Genomic DNA, 22,483 nt, shown 5'->3' on the forward strand with positions numbered 1-22,483 from the left:
TGCAAGAAAGAATAAAAGACATCCAACATGGAGCTCATACAAAGAGTGAAGAAATATAAGATGTTTTAAAACTCATGCACATGAGGAGCAAGCACGATCGAGCACATGCAACAATCATGCTCATGCAGGCGGGCATGGGTGATGTTTCCTCTAGAAACTTCCATGGATCACGCGCACGCACAAGCCATGTGCACAAGAATAGGAGGCTTTCTAGGAAAATTAATTAGTGGGTTTTTGGAATTATTAAATAGGTCCATTATTCCCCTTCATGCATGGGTGATGTTTCCTCTAGAAACTTCCAAAACAACCTAAAATGCTCTTTAATGAGAGGGGTAGGTGACTCAAGGTAAGACATGGTGACTTAAGTGTGGCCACACCAAGGAAGCCTCGATGCAAGGCCTTTGACACAAGCAAGGCTCACGAGGCAAGCCTTGTTGGCACCTATACGTACATGGGCTCCATGAATGTAACAAACTTCCAGCATGAAAGGCACCCATTGTATGAGGCTTTCACAATCTTCTCAACTCATGCGACGACGTTTAGAACGATGGAACAATTTGCATTTCTGAAAATCATTTCTTTCTTCAAACCTCCCTTTGTAGAAAGCAAATCATGCTGAAAAGGTGATAGCAAGAGTCTTTTTACAATGTACTCATTTTTCCTTGATAAATAGTGCAAGGTTGTGTTGGATTTAAAAATAACAGGGGAAATAAGAGAAAATTTGGAGAGACATCAATTTCTGGCAGGTGATTACGATGGAAAAATAGATAAAGAGTAGAAAATGGAGCTTTGTACACTTGGATCATGATAAAACTTTTTATGTTTTCCTTATAAATACAAGCAGGAAAACTTGTAAAATGGTGAGCTTTTTTCCCTTGTCTTCTTTAATTTCCTTCTATCATTGCCTGTCTGAAGTCCCATCCATAAAGATTGTCACACCATACAACCAGTTTTCCTTGTGCAATGTTTAGCTAATCATTCAGCCAAGCAACCACGTTAAATGTATTTAGCACAAGTGAATGATGATAATTAAGTGGCGGTCCCTTCAATTATAGGTCTGCTACTATAATTGAAAAGAACAATCATGAATAAGAAAAAGAGAAGCGTTCCCTAGTTCTGAAAACACCATCATTTAAAACAGATGCTTGCATCCGCAAATGCTAAGATGAATTCTCATCCACAGAGAATCCATGCAAAACATTACGTCTCCAAAAATCTGCCGTCAAACACTATTTTTTAGGCATCGCGAGGGAGCCCCAAAACAGAGTATTGAGGCTCTGAAATAGAAAGAACATTGTTGTAGTTGCACCAACACAATATATTATTTTGCATTCCATTTACCTATCATCAAGTTTCCTAGTAGCCTAATCTTGATTTTTCTTCCAAGGAGTTCAGCTACTTCCACACATCTCAAGCTTGTCTCAGAAATAAAAGTCTCTGAACCCAGAAAGATACTATTTAAAATTTCTTAGATAAAGATAAGTCCAATGTACATTTAAAATCAGAAATTGTACGGTTCAAAAAAATTATTGAAGCAAATAGATAGCATCCAACGACATGCCTTGCCAAACTCTGCCATTTATTTACTGCTAATTTAACCTAAAGATCAGGCAAAATAGAGGAGCAGTAATATTTACATGTAGAAATGAGCAACAGGACTGTTAGATGATTATAGAATAAAGCATCAGGAAATTATCATTACTCTTGTAAAAATTACTATGCTGCAGGTGGCCTCAGCTCATGATCATGGGAAGTATCAAGAGCAGATGAAGGTATATATTGCCACATTGGAAACAAGCCATAGCTCGGGAAAACAGACGACTTATTTGCCCCAGTATGATGTGTTGCTGCAGGGTAGGTAGGCCAAAACCCTGCAGCTGGAGCAGAAATTGCTTTCATCTGCTGCTCTATCCTTTCTTTATCCGCCTTTAGCAAGAGTTTCTCTTCACGAAGTTCATTCTTCTCTGCCTGTAGGAAATAAAAAATTAATAGCTAGTAACAGAAAGCTCTCAAGTAACGTCAATCTCAGAAATAACTGAAGATTTCATTTGCTTATTCTTTCTGTGAGCTTGTGTGGGTTGGGTGAAGGGGGTGTGTGGGAGTACAGCTGTGTGGTGAGAGAAGTGTTCAAGGATTTGAAGACATGCTGCGGTTTCAATAGAAAGGGAAAGAAAAGAAAGAAGAAAAATGCATTTCCTTGAACCAAGAAGAATGGACCAAACCCCAGAAAAAGATGTAAAAGAGGCAAAACAGTAAATTAATCCCATCCAGGGGCTTCCAGTGCAGTACTCTATACTAACCCAACATACTTCGGTACCTGTCTAATCAATCATGCATAGTTTGGTGGGGCTGTGCCAAGTTTGCCAGCAGTATTAAAAGATTGTAGTTCATCAACACCCTTGACAAAAACAATAGAAGTTTTTTGTTCAGACTTGACACATCAAGTAACCATCTTCTTACTCATCTAAATATAACAAATAAAATATTAAAATCAATATGTCATTTACCACCTTCTCCTGAGAAACATGGTTTCCATATACACCTACCAAATTTCTAGAAAACATCCTCATATCATGTGTCACCTCCCCAAAAGAAACATGGTTTCTATATATATGTGCTTAACTGGTTTTTAGATAATATCTTCAGAAGATTTATAGTAATACATCCCATTTCCAAGAAAAGACAATCCTCCCACTAGGTTCTGCAAGCAGTTTAAGCACCTCTTTATTCTAGTTGCACATTGGATTTCTTGATCAGCATTTTCTTCTGAAAGTTAGAAGACTAGTCAGTATTTAAGCGCGCAAGAGCCTCTAGCTGTGCAGAAGGTTTGAAAATGCTGGAAGAAACCTGCTAATACCAGGAAATATGCAAAGCAGCTTCCCAGCAACATTGTAGAGAAAAGTGCGATGCATAATACTTACATCAGTTTACCCAAAACTGTTCTATAGGCCACATTTTAGTACACCTTATCCCCCTTCAACCTTCAAATTTCATATTTTACAGGAATCTTAACTGCTCAGAGGCCTAATAAACCAGCCTTGTACAGCACATCAATAACTCGTTATTTCTATGAGATGCGCACACTAGTGTCAAAAATACCACCCTCATCACCCCTATGGTTTAGAAACAACTAACAATGACATTGCAAAAACATGCATCCATTAATCTGATGTCATGTTAGAACAATAAATCAACGCTGGATTACTGAACTTACCAAAGAATGCCCTAAGAGACTATTTAAGCCCATAAATGGCCTTCTATAGCTTGCACACCTCATCAAACTGCACTTGTGAGACATGCTGAGAAGAAGGTTGCTCCATGTGAATTTCTTCCTAGACATCACCATGAAGAACTGGATCCAACCCATAGGAGGATTATAATTTGGAAACTATGAGAGACAAACACATATGAAAAATGTCAAACTGGTTGAGAACCCAAAAACAAATTGAATGGGAGAACATCGGTGGGTGGGTGACAGAGCCAGACCCTATGATTTCATACAGTTAATACAATTACAGATACTACCTGTATAAATGCCAAAGTCAGTTACACTTATATAGATCCCTTCCTTCCACTCAGCTGATCAAATCAAATAGGAAAACTTAAGAAAGCAAAGATGAAGATGAAAATTGACATTTGGGAAAAAGGAGAGCAACATAAGTTGTCTCACTTTCATGTTGTTGCAGTATTACTGGGAAAAAGCTTCTTTAAGCTTCTTTATTTCTTCTAGTCTTTTCTTTTTTGTCTTTTTTTTTTTTTTGGTTGGGCAGTATCACACAAAACCAGACCCAGAATCTCTTGTGGACTGCCTCTTCAACCAGTCCTCAAGATGCCTAGAGAGTAAAACAATAAATCCTTTAACATTCCCAAGAAAGGCATGTAATGACACACACTACCAAATGAGACTGTAAAGTAAATGGACGGTTGAAAATTAAATAATACATGCATTTTGACCACACCAATTTTGTAGACACACGGTTAATTAACCAACAATTTGTACTGTGAATTTAACAGACCTTACATCCATCTTATAACTACAATGTTAATTGCGATGACTTGATGATATATCATACTAAATCAAGCGTCCTATACAGCATATGAAGCAAAACAGATGCTTGGACCCAGGTCCCAGGGTCACATAAAACCACAAAGTGAATGGATATAACTCCACAATAAATCAACTGTCTTATAACACTAATTTGGGATGAGAAATTGAATCAAATCCAAAATTCTAGTATCAACGAGCAGGCATCTTAATCAATAATATAGGAATACTAAATAAATCTAGGTAGACACCCATCCCTTTTAACCTCCCTTACCTATCTAGCACAACCAGTTTATACCAAGCCCTCACCAGCACCAATGACCTCCTTTGGACAGGACAAAACAATCTTAATTGATTCCACACCATCTTATCATAAATTGTGGCCAGGATAATGTGAAGGATACACATCTAAGCAATCTGATCTACCAATGCTTTTATACAACCACCTTGGTTCCCACTTCAATGATACCTTATAAGTCGTTTTCCACCCAACATCTATTAGCCAACCAATTTTCTCCACATCAACAACAATGTTCCTTTTGCGGCAAATCAATAAATTGCAATTCTCACAAGTCGGAACAAAGGGGAGACTTTTAATGATGTTTTTAAGCCAGGAAACCTACTGCAAATTATTCTAGTGATATTCAAATTGAACAAACAAATAACAAGAAGTGTACAAAGTCAGAGAAGCTCCAATGAAGCAAGTTAAAGCATGGTAGCTAAGTGATTATTGAAGAAGATAAATTGTCTTCAAAACATTAAGCAGTAAGAAATGCCAAACACAGCACAAGTTAGCAAGAGTCAATCCACACATAATATCACACACATGCCTTGTCAATCTAACCTTTAAACTTCTTATCTCTTCTTGTAGCTTTTCATTTGCATCTTCAAAATCCTTAGCTTCATTTCTCAGCTGGTTCAGTACTCGGATGGCATCCCCAAGTATGGCCAATTTGTCAGTTTTGGCAGATTTACCAGGTTCCAAAATGGAACTCAAGTCTAGAAACCTAAATTGGACAGACAAGATTTTTCCTTTGAGACACCATTCATCACCTTATAGATTGATCAATGGATAGATACACAGAAAGACATAGAGAGCACATAAGAAATCTGTATAAGTATCAAACTACAAGAAATCAATAAAAGATTTGGACTACTCAAATGGTCACATTTCCCGATGACAGATAACATACACAATGATGATGAATCCCATACCATTAAAGATTGTGTTTTTTGAAACAATTTTTTGATAGGTAAGCAACTTATCAAAAACACCAAACAGGCTATAAACCAGTACATGTGAAATGTGTTAGGCACACAAAGGAAAGGAAACGGAAGAAGAAAGGAAGACACCCTCCCTTAGTTATACGGCAGAAGCAATAAATAGAATCCAAAATTGATGTATCATCAGCATATTTCACAGACAAAAAAAAACAAGCTTAAGAAGCATTTCCTTCAGCTCAAAATTGGAGGTTCCTCATCTCAAACATGTTCCCTATTTCTCTCTCCATATGAACCACATAACACATGAGGGTACAAATCTCCAAAACTTCCACCCTCCCACACCTACAATTATTCTGGCCTTTGTGAAATGCATCATCTGCTCCAAAGAGCGTAAATGAAGGATCACAATTCTTGCTATCCTACAATAAACAAGGAGATGATTGCAAGCATCATATTCTTTTTACCTTACATAACTCCTGCAACAGATTAAAGGCACGTAGCTGGGAAGTGAAAGACCGTTATTTTTTTAACCTTAGACAAAATTAATCTGATCTAATATGCCTCACCTATTCTTGAACAAATGCAGTTGCACATCAGTCGAATAAAACCATGACATCAAAAAAAAAAAAAAAAAAAAAAAGGAATCTGATCCAACAAAACACATGCCTGTCATTCAATCTTTCCCTTCGCAATTTCTCACGGCAAGCTTTGGTTCCAGGCCTGGTGGATGAATCATTGCGTCCCCTACAAATAGTCAACATGAAATTATCATGAAAATCTAATTACAAAATGAAAAATATGGATCAAGTTATTCTACCAGAAAGACTTATAAAATGATAAACAAGGAACCAGCTCATTTGATAGTTTTCTATCTTTTTTCAACTCATAGTGTAAAACGGTCATGCAAATGAAAGCATTCATAAAGAATATTACACTTCTATTCTAGCAAGATTAAAATAAAAAATTTTAAAAATTTAAAATAAAAAATAAATAAATAAATAAAAAGATTGCTATGATGGAGACAACTAACAGCCACCTTTACAAGTTTACAAGGAGTAAAGGAATGGGCTTTAAGGCCAATCTTTAATTTGGCATTCTCTAGATGATATTGAGCTTTCTTGGGATCTTATATGATTCAACATGGACTCAGCCTAGAAGTACTTTCCAGAAATCAGATAATGAGCTTCATCAATGGTCTTAAGTTCTTACTTTTAGTCGTTTATGTTGTCATTTTCCAAGAGTCTTTTAATATGGTCAAGTAGTCATTCAAAGTCTCTGATATTTTCAATCTTCATTACTACTGTGTGAGTATTTCTAAGAAGTTATAACTCTTTAGAGAAGTTCTATATAGTATTTGATAAAATCAATGAATGAATGATCAAAATTTCCAACACCATTAGCAATAAATGATACCACCATTAGCAAGCACCTATTATACATTTATTTTTTAGAAATTTAGAAAAAATATTAAAATAAAAAACCATGAGAAGAACAAGCAAGAACAACTCGAATCAACTCAATGACTGGACAAGTGCAACAATGTTTAGAACATGAGAGCTCCACATGTTCAAAATATATATATCCCATATAGGTAATGCTAAAGAGCACAATTTTCCCTTTTCTACTTTCACCAGTTACATGGAGAATAAGAGCTTTAAAGAACATATTGAGAGGACTCTTATTCCCTAAAACTTGCTCTTTTCATTCTCATTTAAAGTAAGGTAAGAACATTGAAAAACAAATTTGTGACACTATCCAACAATTCATGGAGCAATGTTATATAGATACCAGTATGAGCATCAAATTTTCCATGAGCCCTTAGATTCAACACCAGAAGAACCTTAGGATTTGACTAAGAGGCAGAATATTTAAAAAATGTTTTACAATGCAAGTACATTTAGAGAATGTTTGGCCTTCAATGTGTTACATCTTCTTACCCATCTACATCTGAGATCACAGAATTCAAAAACTTAACAGTGTAAAGGTTATGGGGTTGTTAAGCATATAATTACAAACTACAGTCTAGAAGTGTAAACTTCACCAACTCATGGATGCAACAATCATCATCCTTAAACCCTCATGCGAACCAAATACACTTATCCAACCATGTTCAATATCAATCCCTCAATATTCTATAAAATCCCGAAATATAAATAGCAATTCATATTAATTGCATAATTCTCTGACCACATACACCATTGAATTCAATCCCAAAGGCAAGAAAATAAAAAGACAATAAGGGGAAGAAACACATTGCTACATGATATTACTCAATCCCGATAGCATAGCTTTCCCGCATTAAAAAAAAAAAAGCTCGCATATTATTCAAATCATACAGTTCAGCATTGATAAGAGATTTCATTCCAGCATATTGCACATTAGAGTTACAAATTACCTCTTCTGTCTGCCTTCATTTTCTTGCGACGCAGCACAAATACGCGAAAGATCAATATCGACACCAGCACTGAAATAGAACAAGCATACCAATCACATTAACACGCCGATCTAAAGTATCCTCATTTCAATTTCACGATTAAAACAATTTCAAACAACTTTAGGTCAAAATGACTCGGACCGATATTCTAATTATCCGAGGTGAAGCTGAGTCGCCAAGACAACAATTAACTATCAAACTTATAAAATCAATCACACAATTATGTTTCGCCAAGCCGCTGATTGGCTGCCGAGAAAGCAAAAGAAAGGAAGAGAAAAGTTAAACATACAGGTACCCGTCGTTTATCCAAGAGAGATCGTTGGATGTGACGTCGTCTATCAATTTATGATTAAGAAAATCCCAAGTATCATCGTCGAAGGAATCCATGGATTTGGGATAGGCAACAGGAATCCAGCACCTAGTTTGGAGGGGGAGATGGATATTTTGAAAGAAAATTGCCCAGCAAAGGCCCTAAAGTAGCACCACGTGGAACACGTTTGAATAAGTATGACGGCGAGTTGCCGCTTCCTGTTTTGACCAACACGTGTGTCTGCACCTACTCCTTTCCCACGCGCCTCTGTCGTCGTCGATTCGGGTCCGGTGACCTCTCAATTTTAATTAACCAGAAAATACGCGATTTACTGATTTGTGTTATAAATGAAAAGTAATGAATGACCACATTGATGGCCATTATGAACTCCATTTACTCATCTTTAAAATGAGTAATGGGAGTTCATATTATGAAGCCTATAAAAGGCTTCTTACCCCTCCATGTAAAAGCATCTCGAGAAAAAGAAAAAAAAGTTTTTCTTCTCATTCTCTCTCTCTCTCTTTCTTTCACTTTCTCAATTCTCTTCTTTGATTCCTTCTTTCATATTATATATCAAAGTAAGATATATTTTATCTCTACTACTTTGATTTGCATTATATTTGTCCTTGTTTTACAACATGTTATCAGCACGAATTGCTCTGAAGGTAATTATCGTATCTTAAACTTGAAGTTATTTATATAGAATAAAATTTTACATATTTATATTATTGTTGATTTGTTTTGTTACATATTGTTAAAAGTTATAAACAAATTATTTGATTTTGTTTATAATCAAAGTTATACCAATGCTATCAAGTTATTATAACTGATTTTAATAATATTGTTTTGTCATATATATGAAGTTATTTGACAATGTCGAATATCACAAAACTCGAATTTGTGGCACTTGACATTTCGGGAAAGAACTATCTATCTTGGATCCTTGATGCTGAATTACATTTTGATGCAATGAACCTTGGAGCTACGATCAAACAAGGAAATCAAGCATCCCTGCAGGATCGCGCAAAAGCATTGATTTTCCTTCGTCATCACCTCCATGAAGGTTTAAAAAATGAGTATCTTATGGTAAAGGACCCTTTTACTCTATGGAGTAATTTGAAGGAAAGATATGACTACCAGAAAACTGTGATTCTCCCAAAAGCTCGATATGATTGGATGCACCTAAGGTTGCAAGATTTTAAAACTGTTAGTGAATACAACTCTGCACTTTTCAAAATCAGCTCTCAATTAAAGCTGTGTGGAGAAAAAATCACAGAGGAAGACATGTTAGAGAAAACTTTTACTACGTTTCATGCCTCAAATGTGCTCCTGCAGTAGCAATATTGAGAGCGTAGATTTACAAAATATTCTGAATTAATATCATGTCTTCTTGTTGCTGAACAAAATAATGAGTTTTTGATGAGAAATCACCAGTCTCGTCCAACTGGATCTGAACCATTCCCTGAAGTGAATGCAATATCGTCCCAAACTCGTGGACGTGGACGAGGACGAGGACGTGGTCGTGGTCGTGGAAGAAATCCCCGATACCATGGTTCTTATAATAATAATTCTCAGAAAATGAAAGCCTCATTGCACCACCAGAAGTGGAACAATACTGAGACAATACAAGAAATGGGAAGCGTTTACAAGATAAACCTCCTAAGAACCATGAGAATAATTGTTATAGATGTGGTATGAAGGGGCATTGGTTGTGTACCTGTCGTACGCCCAAACATTTGGTCGACCTTTACCAAGCATCAATAAAAGCTAAAGGAAAAGAGATAGAGATGAACTTTACCGATGGTGATGGATTGAACCTAACCTACTATGACATTGATTTCTTTAGAGGTCCCAATGAAAAAACAGACCATTTGATAAATGATGAAAAAATTAATATTGATTGATGTTACTTTATATATAAAATAATATATTATTATGTCTTATATTTACATCTGATTTACTTTGTTATTTACATTATGCCTTGTTTTTTTGTCATATCTGAAATCCATGTGTTATTTGGTCTCAAGATGAATGAGGATGATGTATGTCTCACAGACTGTGCGACCACGCACACAATTCTTCGAGATAAAAGATATTTCCTCGAATTGACATTAATAAAAGCTAATGTAAGTATCATATCTGGTACTACAAACTTAGTTGAAGGCTCTGGAAGAGCAAACATAACGTTGCCAAATGGAATTAGATTCCATATAAATGACGCGTTATATTCTAGCAAATCCAGAAGAAATTTGCTCAGTTTTAAAGATATCCGCAGAAATAGATATCATATTGAAACTATGAATGAAGATAATGTAGAATATCTTTACATACTTCCATTATATCTGACCAGAAGCTTATAATGGAAAAACTCCCGGCTTTTTCCTCTGGGTTGTATCATACAACTATAAAGCCTATTGAATCATATGTTGTCGTGAACCAGAAGTTCAACGACCCAAAATTTTTTGTCCTTTGGCATGACAGGCTAGGTCACCCAGGGTCTTCAATGATGCGTTGAATAATCGAACACTCACATGGGCATCCACTAAAGAACCAGAAGATTCTTTCGCCCAATGAATATTCATGTGCTGCCTGCTCACAAGGTAAATTGATAATCAGACCATCTTTTACTAAAGTCATATCTGAGTCACCAATCTTTTTAGAAAGAATACATAGGGACATATGTGGGCCTATCCATCCACCATGTGGACCATTCCGTTATTTTATGATCTTAATAGATGCTTCTACTAGGTGGTCACATGTTTGTCTCCTTTCTACACGTAACATAGCCTTTGCTAGACTCCTTGCACAAATAATCAGATTACGAGCACAATTTCCAGATTATCCAATTAAGACAATACGTCTTGATAATGCTGGCGAATTTACTTCTCAAACATTCATTGACTATTGCATGTCAGTAGGGATAAATATTGAGCATCCTGTTGCTCATACTCATACCCAGAATGGTTTAGCAGAATCCTTCATCAAACGTCTCCAATTAATAGCTCGACCATTACTAATGAAGACCAAATTACCTACTTCCGCCTAGGGACATGCTATTATGCATGTTGCAGCTTTAGTCCGTATTCGACCTACAACTTACCATGAATACTCCCCTTCACAACTTGTGCTTGGAAAACAACCAAATATCTCTCACTTACGAATCTTTGGTTGTACAGTATATGTACCAATTGCACCTACACAACGCACTAAAATGGGTCCCCAACGAGGACTTGGGGTTTATGTAGGTTTTGATTCTCCATCTATCATAAGATATCTTGAACCTTTGACAAGCGATGTTTTTACAGCCCGCTTTGTGGATTGTCATTTTAATGAGAGTGTTTTCTCATCATTAGGGAGAGAAAAGTCGATTCCTGAAGAACGACGAGAAATTAGTTGGAAGGCATCTACTATGACCCATCTTGATCCTCGTACAAATCAATGTGAACTAGAAGTTCAAAGGATCATTCATTTGCAAAATCTTGCAAATCAATTACCAGATGCATTCATTAATACAAAGAAAGTGACAAAGTCACATATCCCGGCTGTAAATACTCCAGCACGGATTGATGTCCCTGTAGGACAGTTAACAAATGAATCTAAGATACGCCTGAAGCGTGGTAGACCTGTCGACTCAAAGGATGTAACTCCCAGGAAGAGGAGAACCCAAGAAAAACTTGGCACTCTAGAAGAGACCATCAAAATGACTGATCAGTTTAAAATTGATAAATCTATAGCCTTGGAAGAGGCACAAATAATGCAGAAAGCCCCTAAAGAGGCACATATTGAACAAGAAGCCCCCGAAAAGGCACATATTGAACAAGAAACCCCTGAAGATCCACATATTGAACGAGAAGCCCTTGAAAAGGCACAGGTACCTGAAAATTGTGAGATCTCAGTAAGTTATGTACAAACGGGAGAAAAATGGGATCGAAATAATATTGTTATTAACAATATTTTTGCTTTCCAAGTGGCCTCTGATATCATAAGAAATGATGAAGATCTCGAACCACGAAATGTGAAAGAATGTCGACATAGAAATGATTGGCCAAAATGGAAAGAAGCTATACAGGCAGAATTAAACTCATTAACAAAACGAGAAGTTTTTAGACCTGTAGTCCAAACACCTGAAGATGTAAAGCCTGTTGGGTACAAATGGGTATTTGTACGAAAGCGCAATGAGAATAATGAGATCATAAGATATAAAGCGCGATTAGTAGCACAAGGTTTCTCGCAGAGACTTGGTATTGACTACGAGGAAACATATTCTCTCATCATTGACGCAATCACATTTCGTTTCTTAATTAGTTTGGCAGTCTCAGAAGGACTGGATATGCGTCTCATGGATGTTATTACAACATATTTATACGGATCCATGGATAATGATATATATATGAAAATCCCCGAATGATTTAAATTGCCTGATGCAAATAATACAAAGCCTCGTAGCATGTACTCAATCAAGTTACAACGATCCTTGTATGGATTAAAGCAATCTGGACGCATGTGGTACAATCGCCTTAGCGAATACTTGCTAAAAGAAGGGTATGTGAATAACCCTATATGCCCATGCATCTTCATTAAGAAATCAGAAACCGGATTTGCAATTATTGCAGTGTATGTTGATGACTTAAATCTTGTTGGAACTCCTGAAGAGCTCACAAGAACAACAAATTACTTGAAAAAGGAATTTGAGATGAAAGATCTTGGAAAAACAAAATTTTGTCTCGGCCTGCAGATCGAACATTTTCCAAATGGAGTTTTAGTACATCAATCAACATACATTAAGAAAGTTTTGAAGCGTTTTTATATGGATAAAGCGCATCCTTTAAGTTCTCCAATGGTTGTCCGATCACTTGATGTGAAAAATGACTCATTTCGTCCTTGCGAAAAGGATGAAGAGTTACTTGGTCCTGAAGTACCATATCTTAGTGCTATTGGTGCACTTATGTATCTTGCCAATTGTACACGTCCAGACATTGCTTTTTCTGTTAATTTATTGGCAATATACAGTTCCGCTCCAACTCGAAGACATTAGAATGATATCAAACATATATTGCGTTATCTTCGTGGAACTACTGATATGGGTTTATTTTACTTAAGGAAATCAAAGCAACAATTGCTTGGATATGCAGATGCAGGATATCTTTCAGATCCACATAAAGGCAGGTCACAAACAAGGTATGTATTTAATTGCAATGGTACTGCTATTTCATGGAGATCTGTCAAACAAACAATGGTGGCCACATCATCAAATCATTCAGAAATACTGACAATTCATGAAGCAAGTCGTGAATGTATATGACAAAGATTTATGATCCAGCATATTCGAGAATCATGTGGACTCTCCTCTATCAAAGGTAACCCAACAATATTATTTGAAGATAATGTTGCATGCATTGCACAAATAACAGGGGGTTATATTAAAGGAGATAGAACTAAACACATTTCACCAAAATTCTTTTATACACATGAACTCCAGAAGAGTGGTGAAATTGATGTGCAACAAATACGCTTAAATGATAATCTAGCAGATTTATTCATAAAATCATTGTCAACCTCAACATTCAAGAAGTTAATACACAGAATTGGAATGTGTCAACTCAAGGATATCGACATGAGGGGGAGTATGCTTGTAAAAGGGTGTTAGTGTATTGTACTCTTTTTTCCTTTGTCCAGGTTTTGTCCTACTAGGTTTTACTAGCAAGGTTTTTAACGAGGCAGTCCTAATATACCAAGAAAAAAATATTGTACTCTTTTTCCTTCGCTAGGTTTTTCCTATAGGGTTTTTTTCTAGCAAGGTTTTAATGAGACATATTCTTTTAATATGGTGGTCATCCAAGGGGGAGTGTTGTAAATGAAAAGTAATGAATAACCACATTGATGGCCATTATAAACTCCATTTACTCATCTTTAAGATGAGTAATGGGAGTTCATATTATGAAGCCTATAAAAGGCTTCTTACCCCTCCATGTAAAAGCATCCCGAGAAAAAGAAAGAAAAGTTCTTCTTCTCATTCTCTCTCTCTCTCTCTCTCTTTCTTTCACTTTCTCAATTCTCTTCTTTGATTCCTTCTTTCATATTATATATCAAAGTAAGATATATTTTATCTCTACTACTTTGATTTGCATTATATTTGTCCTTGTTTTACAACAATTTGAGTGATTTCCATTTTTATTTTTGAAAAATAAATACTAGGATAAAAAATAAGTTTCGACCTTATCTTTTTTATTTATTTAAAAATAAATAAATTAAAAATTTTGGAAAAGGCTTGATGTATTATTTTTCAAAATTTCGTGAGACAATTAAAAATTATCTTTTGTAAATAAAAAAGAATAAAATTATATCTTATATCGGATATGAAAGGGATACATATATTATAAATATGAAATACATGGAAAAGTAGGTTTTTATTCACTAATTTAAAAAAAATATAGAAAAATAACCTAAATTTTTATTAATCATATTTATCTTTACCTATTTAAAAATATTTTAAAATACATGTATTTTTATAATTTAAATATGTTTTTCTTAAAATAATCATTTGACACATTTATAACACTAATTATTGTGAGAAATGATTTAAGATTAATAAAATAAGAAATTCAAAAAATTAAAACTAAAAAAAACTTCAATACCAAAAATATATCATAAAATATTAATTTTTACTTCATTAAAATACTTTGATAGAAAATATGGATATCAAAAAAGAGTTGGAAATAGAATGAGTAAATATTTTATTTTAAAATTTTTAAGTTTTTCTGTATTTAATTGTATTTAATTTTTATGTATTTTAATTTTAATTGAATTTTTAATTTTAAATTTTTATAAAAAAAATTATTTAATTTTATTAAATAAAATGAGAAATATATAAAATCATTATTAATCAAAAGATTAAAAAGATTTTATTTATCACTTGCGAATTTTGAAAAAAAAATCCATAAATTTCATATTATATAATAAAAAAGTTATAATATATTTACCTACAAAACACTTTTATTAAATTAAAAAAAAAAAATTGAAGTTATTTTCCCTATATTTTATCAAATTAAGGAATTAAAACCGTAAATATTAGGATAAAGAAATATTTAGACATCAATTTCATTCATTGTTTTGAATGAAATTGGATATGGGAAATTCGATAACAGGCTAAAATGAAAATTTTATTAAACCAGGATTTCCATCAGTTGTACACATGGATTTCTGTGTCAATTTATACTTTCGAAACAGAGTCATCTGATGAGAAGGAAGTGGTCAGCAGAGAGGACTTCCAGCCAAAAAAAGTTGAAACATAATCAAATGACATGAGCTTCATTCTTAAGCTTGTCGATCAGCTCATCCACGGAAGAAACAATAACTCCTGCTTTTCTCTTGGGAGGCTCAGTGACCTGAATAACCTCCAAATCGGATTTGATATCTACATTCAATTCCTGTGGAGTGAACTTCTTTATTACCTTCGATTTTGCTTTCATAATGTTGGGGAGTGTTGCATACCGGGGCTGGTTCAGTCTCAAATCAGTGCTGCATGAGGTACAAAATATCAGGTCAAGTAATGAGATGAAACACAGAGCCAAGTTGCATTTATGCTAGCCTATGACAAATAACTGCAGTTAACTTTCTGATAATAGCTTTGTTCATCTGAGAAACACTTCCTATTCATGTGTTATCAGCATTTCCACATGTTGCCTACTGCCATTGGGCAAAAGCTTGGATGAAAAAGAAGCATGTTTTTGTCTTAATTCTCTTAAGCAGAATCAAGGAATAGGGTTTTTGAGCAGAACTTCATGTTACAAGTAGAGCATCCTTCCATCATTTGCGCACTAGCTAGCTAGGAATTCTTACACATACAGAATATAAAGCTTGTAATGGCCATGAATGGGCTGCAAAGAACACATGAACAACTTCAAGAGTTCAAAACAGACAATAAATTTTGCACGTAGCTGGATATTTTTATACAGAAAATTCAGTTGTGTACTCTTAAATGGTCAATTAAAGCTCATCAACCGAATCTGAAGTGTCACAATTTAACATTTGCTTAAGCCCACATGACTTGCGTCAGGTACTCAAGTCAATAACCACAATAATCCCACTAGGACCTCCTCCTCTGTTCATCATTGAAGACCTTGGAATTAGGGGACATCATTTACATGGATTAGGGGAATTAGAAGACCTTGGAATTAGGCAATAAGCTCATATGCTCTTACACTTCCCAAAGACAGTCCTCATAGATGGGCAATCCTCATCTTAAAAGCACATCAACCCCTATTACATTTGGTTTCTAACTTTATCATATGCAAACAATATGAGACCTTTGACGCTACTGAAATATTAATCTAGACGGATATTCATTAACTACATTTTTCACTGTTATACAGGGTAGTGAATGGTTCTGGAAAGTTTTTAAGCCAATACACCACTGCATACACATCGGAATAAAAGTTCTGCTTACAGAAACAAGGCTACAATACATCCTATTATGTTCCATACGATATGAATATTATTAACTATTTTCTGATAACCCAAGAAAGAAAAGACTAGAATAGAATAAATATATTTTAAAGCATATTTCAAACTGGCAGTTAATTATAATCAGTAACAAAATTAAATAATGAATTTAGAGTCACATGTTTCTAAACCATAAAAGATAACTTGTTTAATTAATATGAATATAATTTTTTTTTGATAGGTAATTAATATGAATATAAATTTAAAAATAAAACTTTAAAAAATATGATCTATCTATGTTTCAACGGTTGGTTATAGAGATTTCACGCTTTCTTTTATAAGCACAGCCAACCAAAATACATAAACAAACAGTTTTTCCAAGAGAGAAGACGAATAAAAACTTCAAGAAGTTCAGCATAAGAAAATAATTTGAGTTTAAATCCCCAAATCTACATCATTCTGTACATCACCTAGAATTTTTTTGATAGGTAACCTATTTTCTTTTTATTTATTTTATTTTATTTCATTGTTAAAACTTGAACTTGGAACCTCCCACATCCAAACAACAACCCTTTCTCACTTGAGACAAGCATTAAGGAGTATATTTCACCTATAATCTTTAGTTGTGTTTGGTTCCTAGAAAGTACCAAGGAAAGAAAAAAAAAAAAAAAAAGGAAAAGGGTTTCTTATGTTTGGATGCTACAGAAAAAGATACGGGAAAAAATATTGAGGGAAAATGCTAATAGAAAAAAGATTTTCCTCCTGATTTTCCTTAAAAATGATGAGGAAAGTTGGCACAACGTGCATTCCTCACAATTTTACTTCCCTGAATTTTTCCATGTACAACCAAATAAGAGAAATTTTTTAAAATTTCCTCATATTTTTCTTTCCCACAAACTTTCCAGGAACCAAGCAAGCCTTGATTTTTTGGTCTATGGATTCTAATATTTTGTTCCATACAAGAAGAATGGATGGATTGGTCTCCATTTATGGTTCCAAAGGTTTAGAATTTCTTTAGCATTTCATTTTGCTTAATTGAAAAGACACAACAATAAAAGTATTTCAAGAGCTTCATCAAAATTTTAAACCACAAAGCTAAATGTTAGACATGATAGAATGTAAGTCCAGACAAATAACATAAGAAGAACAAATAGAAAACAGAGTGAGACAATTACGTGATTACTGCTGGTAAGTCCAGACATAAAGTTTCAAGACCACCATCCACCTCTCTCTCCACTGTTGCCACCTCTTTCTCCTTGTCCAGCACAACCTACTAGAAAGCAGCAGCCAGGTTGAACAATTATTAAAGGCAAAGAAGAATAACTTTTAAAGAGATCAGCTAAATGTTCTATCAACACCAATTGCCAATACATCTCAAATTCTGTAGGGAAAGTGGGGAGAGATACAAAAACATAAGCTATGTTTGGTTCCTAGAAAATTTGAAGGAAAATGTAAGGGAAATAAGATAGAAAGGAAAAGTAGAAGAAAAGAAAAGAAAAGTAAAGAAAATGCATAGGTTTCTAACTAATTTTAATTATACTTGATTTTATTTCTTATTTTTTTATAGTATAACAAAACATGAGAAAATATTTTTCTTTAATACTTTCCAGGAGCCAAAGGTATCAATAGTTTTATTGATGCACACAAAAATAATTCATTTAAGTATGCCCCTTGCAGCTGGAGAACAAAAAGAATATAGGTACAAAATGATTTAAGAAAACAAAGATTACCGTCACAGAAAAGCTAAAGTTAAGTTGAATTCTATTACATGCAGAAATCCATGAATCATGGCAGAAATCCTAGTAATATTTTCCATAAGGAAAAACATCCACATTTATAATACTACTGAAGAACCACAGTAACAGCAATTTTAGGGAAAAAGGGACCACTGGCATATGATGGTACCATAAGAACAATCTCAGCTCAAAAACCCTTCATGGGGGGGTGTGCAGGGGGCAAATTGCTCTAACTCTTGAAATCTACCCAAAGAAGGGAAACTACCTCTTTAATCCATCTTGGTTAGGTACCAGTTCCACAAGGGGCCATGGTCCCCAGATCCTTATTTTTCCTTGTCCACAATGCTTTTACACACAGAGTAATTACAATATCAGAACAAGAAGAACATAACATTGATTAATGTATTTGGAAGCAAAAAAAAAAGGTTAAAAAAGCTGTCTTAAACCTTTTTGGATATCTGTTATTTTGTTTTCATCAACTCAATCAATGCTCTTTTCAGCCTTTCCCTCCTTTCATGGCCTTTGATATACTCTATGCATGCCTTGCTGATACTCTTACCATTCAGCCTAAGGCCACACAACTAGCCTTTCGTAAAGACATGACTCCAGTTTTCAGCTTTCTCATCTTTTCATGGCACACTTGCTAACACTGTCTTCACCCTAAGTGATATGATGAGTCTCACTCAGGCAACCAGTATTCACCCAAAGAGATAGATCAGAGAAATTTTCTCTGCATTAATTTTCTTTAAAAGCAAATAGTCTTTGAGAGTTTCTTGTTATTCCATCTATGACCAAAAGGGTTGAGATTCATGGCCCCTTGCAATAAATTTTCCATTATCATCTTCAAATCTGACATTTAAATCTTGTTTTCCTGTTTTTACTCTCAAAATAATCCAAAAACAGTATTTTGGAAACCCTCAATTACTTCAAACAATCAATGAGAGGCAAATTGGAAACCATAATTCACAAGCACTGGCAAGTGGAAATGGACTCTAAAAAGATGTTAGCTGTAAACTAATTGCTTGTTGGCTCTGACGGCATCCATCATCAAAGAAAAAATATAAATAAACTGAGACATGGAATTTCACTATCCTTTTTTTCTTATAGGTGAGTGAAGCTTGTATTAAAGGAATAAAGAAAATATACACAACATATACAAAGCAACCAAAATGGAATTTCACTATCCTAGTTGAAAAGTGGCGCACTATTACCCTTTTTTTTTTTATGAATAGCGCACTGTTACCCTACTTGATGTTGTAATAAGCTTTTTCATCTTAAACTAGGGGAAAATGCCACTAGCATGCACCTTACAAGTCTTTCTAAACATTTCTGCATCTCATCATGAGAGTTTTATGGCAGTGAAACCCCATCCCATGCCTCCGTCAGTGAGGATTCTATAACAACAGATTCATATATATCATTCTCTAATCCTTTTCTCTTGTATGTGAATAGAACATAGCTCTGTTTGGATCCAAGAAAGAATTACAGAGGAGACCAAAACACTCAAAATACTGAACATAACTTTAGAAAGTTCAAAGTTATTTTCAGGATTTGCCTTTTATTTCTCCCATTCTCTCTGATATAAAGACAAAACCTAATGTTTATAGAAAGACACATGGTTAAATTTTTGTTGTCAACGCCAACAAATCTATGTAAGGTAATGCTTTTCACTAAGAAGAGACTCTAAGATTAGATTCCCAATGTATAGAGTGTTTGCGCAGTAAACAAATCAATCACTTAGCATTTATATAACAGTAGAAGTGTATGGAGAGTGGGACTAACCTTGGAAGCAAAGGTCCCCTGAGGCCAGTTGAGCAACCCGGCTACCATTTGCCCTGTTTGATTGCAATCGTCATCAATGGCCTAGAAAACCCATGCCCACATCAGAAAACAACAATCCACCACAAAAAGAGTCTAGGATTTTCACGGAATCCGCAAATTTATTTTTAAATCGTTACCAAAAACCCTAATCTCTGGGCACGAATTCACAGACCTGTTTGCCGAGAATAAGGAGGCCAGGCTTCTCCACATCGGCGAGAGCTTTGAGAAGCTTAGCAACTGAAAGTGGGTACAGAGTGGCGGAAGCTTCGACGTGGATGGCCCTATCGGCGCCCATGGCGAGACCCGTTCTGAGCGTGTCGACGCACTGGCTCGGACCCACACTGACAGCGATAACCTCCGACGCAAGACCCGATTCCTTGATCCTCAGAGCCTCTTCCAAACCTATCTCACAAAAGGGGTTCATCGACATCTTGACGTTGCTGGTCTCCACGCCGCTCTGATCGTGGGTTGGCGATTGTTATTGGATGATGATGAAATTACAGATACTGAATAACTTGAGAGTTTGGATTTGGGTTACCTTGTCGGATTTGACTCTGATCTTGACAGCGTAGTCCACAACACGCTTTATCGCCACCATTATCTTCATCTCGTATATGGGTGGTTATCTTCTCCGGCACAAGGGTATTGGCAAATGACTGATGATGAAGGACGAGGATATTCGTCGGAGCCCTACTGCACGACACCACATCCGCTTGACAGTAACACCTATAAAATCTTTTGATACGGATGAGCACAAGGGAAGTGGAAAAAAAGGATAATTAAGAAAAATAAATATATTACCAAAAAAATTATTTAAAATTTTGTTCATGTAGAAAGAACCCGTGAATCAGATTGGAAAAATTAGATTAAAACTGCTGTATATATAATTTATTTTGACAAAATAACTTTCATCTGCCGAAAATTGTGTACAGAATTTATTTTAACATTTTATTATTGAATTTTTTATTCAAAAATTGCTTATCGTGAGATAGAAATTAAAAAATCATTAGTAATTTTGTCCGAAAAAATGTTATATTTCATGTTTTTCAAAAATAGATATAATTTATTCCGATTTGCATTTGTAACGTACATTTAATTAAATAACCGAAAAAGTTATTGAGTTCACATCATCTATAGAGTCTACCTCTCTTTGCTTTTGTTGCTTCCAAAAATACCATACTCCCATATTTTTTTGGTTCTACTCATTTTACTTTTTTTTTTTTAATTCTATTCATTCCATGTGAATGGTATACACGTTAAGTTCTCAATCCTAATAACATGTACCATATTATAATTAAGTTTCATTTTTAAAAACTTAATTAAGGTTAAATTTCCTTTGAGAGAACTTCATTACAATGATTTGAGTTGTACGTTAAGTTTCATTTAAAAATAACTTATTTAAAAAGATGGTAAGTTTCCCCCATTTTATTTATAAAGTTTAATATCTATTTGATCTTATATTTGAAATCCAACTAAAACCCAATTGCTAAAAAACCTAATAACGAATTGTTGTAAAAAAACTCCAAGCAAAATACTAACAAAAATTAAAACATAAAACTCCGATAAAAAATTGTTAAAAACTCCAACAAAAAAACAATCATAAAAAACCCTAATAAAAAACATCATGAAAGTTTAAATGAAATTGCCAAAAAATAAAAAATAAAAAAAGAGTATAGAAAACCCTAACAAAAAAACAACACCAAAACACCTGACAAAAAACAATTACAAATTCTAGCACAAAAACCCCCAATTAAAAATATCTGTAAAGAAAAACCTAAAAAAAACAATTATAAAACATGGGATCATTACAACTCTTAAATGCTATCAAGGCTAAGTCAGTGCTTAAGACACCTCAAAGTAAAGGTCTAATGTACATAGAAGCCCTTGTAAATAGAAAGGCTACCAAGGCTTTGGTGGACACTAGTGCCACTCATAACTTTGTCTCGGAGGATAAGGCAAAGAAACTAGAGCTCCAAGCATCTAAGGAAGGAGGTTAGCTCAAGGCAATTAATTCAGTTTCCAAGCCATCACACGAAGTAGCACGCAGGGTGGCTATGCACATTGGCTCATGGGAAGGAAGGGTCGGCTTCACAATGGCACCCATGGACTACTTCAAGATAGTACTGGGGATGAACTTCCTATAGAAAGTCAAGGTCATGCCACTACACTTCCTACGTTTAATGGTTATCCTAGAGGATGAAAAGTCATGCATGGTCCTTACAGTCACTGAAGGTTCGCCCAAGACCCTTATGATATCGGTTATGCAAGTAAAGAAGGGTCAAAGAGGAAAGAGGTGATCTACCTCACCACTCTTAAGGAGGAAAATGATGATGAGTTGGGGAAGCCATGCCTAAGGAAATCAAGAGAGTCTTTGATGAGTTTAAGGACGTGATGTTGCCCAAGTTGCCTAAGAGACTCCTTCCTAGAAGAGAGAAAGATCATAAGATCGAGTTAGATGCGGGAACTAAGCC

General features: G+C 34.9%; 2 protein-coding genes across 3 annotated transcripts; both read right to left on the reverse strand.

Moving 5' to 3' along the window:
- Positions 1 to 1,438: 1,438 nt before the first annotated feature.
- Positions 1,439 to 8,180, reverse strand: LOC117915445 (transcription factor bHLH104-like). Of its 2 annotated transcripts, none has more exons than XM_034831037.1 (5): positions 7,999 to 8,180; positions 7,665 to 7,733; positions 5,936 to 6,013; positions 4,890 to 5,052; positions 1,439 to 1,968 (listed from the first exon to the last, which is right to left on the reverse strand). In XM_034831037.1, the coding sequence occupies exons 1-5, from the start codon at positions 8,088 to 8,090 to the stop codon at positions 1,717 to 1,719; spliced, it is 654 nt and encodes a 217-aa protein (XP_034686928.1). In that variant the 5' UTR covers positions 8,091 to 8,180; the 3' UTR covers positions 1,439 to 1,716. The 2 variants fall into 2 exon arrangements, with proteins under 2 accessions (XP_034686928.1, XP_034686927.1); XM_034831036.1 differs by having other exon boundaries at positions 7,993 to 8,178.
- A 6,972-nt stretch (positions 8,181 to 15,152) lies between these two features.
- On the reverse strand, positions 15,153 to 20,736 carry LOC117913751 (electron transfer flavoprotein subunit beta, mitochondrial). The gene is made up of 5 exons (XM_034828774.1): positions 20,551 to 20,736; positions 20,185 to 20,469; positions 19,974 to 20,054; positions 17,631 to 17,725; positions 15,153 to 15,531 (listed from the first exon to the last, which is right to left on the reverse strand). Exons 1-5 carry the CDS (start codon positions 20,617 to 20,619, stop codon positions 15,306 to 15,308), a joined length of 756 nt encoding a protein of 251 aa, XP_034684665.1. The 5' UTR covers positions 20,620 to 20,736; the 3' UTR covers positions 15,153 to 15,305.
- Positions 20,737 to 22,483: the final 1,747 nt, after the last annotated feature.

Source organism: Vitis riparia, chromosome 5 (genome assembly GCF_004353265.1).
Source record: "Vitis riparia cultivar Riparia Gloire de Montpellier isolate 1030 chromosome 5, EGFV_Vit.rip_1.0, whole genome shotgun sequence".
NCBI classification, from domain to species: Eukaryota; Viridiplantae; Streptophyta; class Magnoliopsida; order Vitales; family Vitaceae; genus Vitis; species Vitis riparia.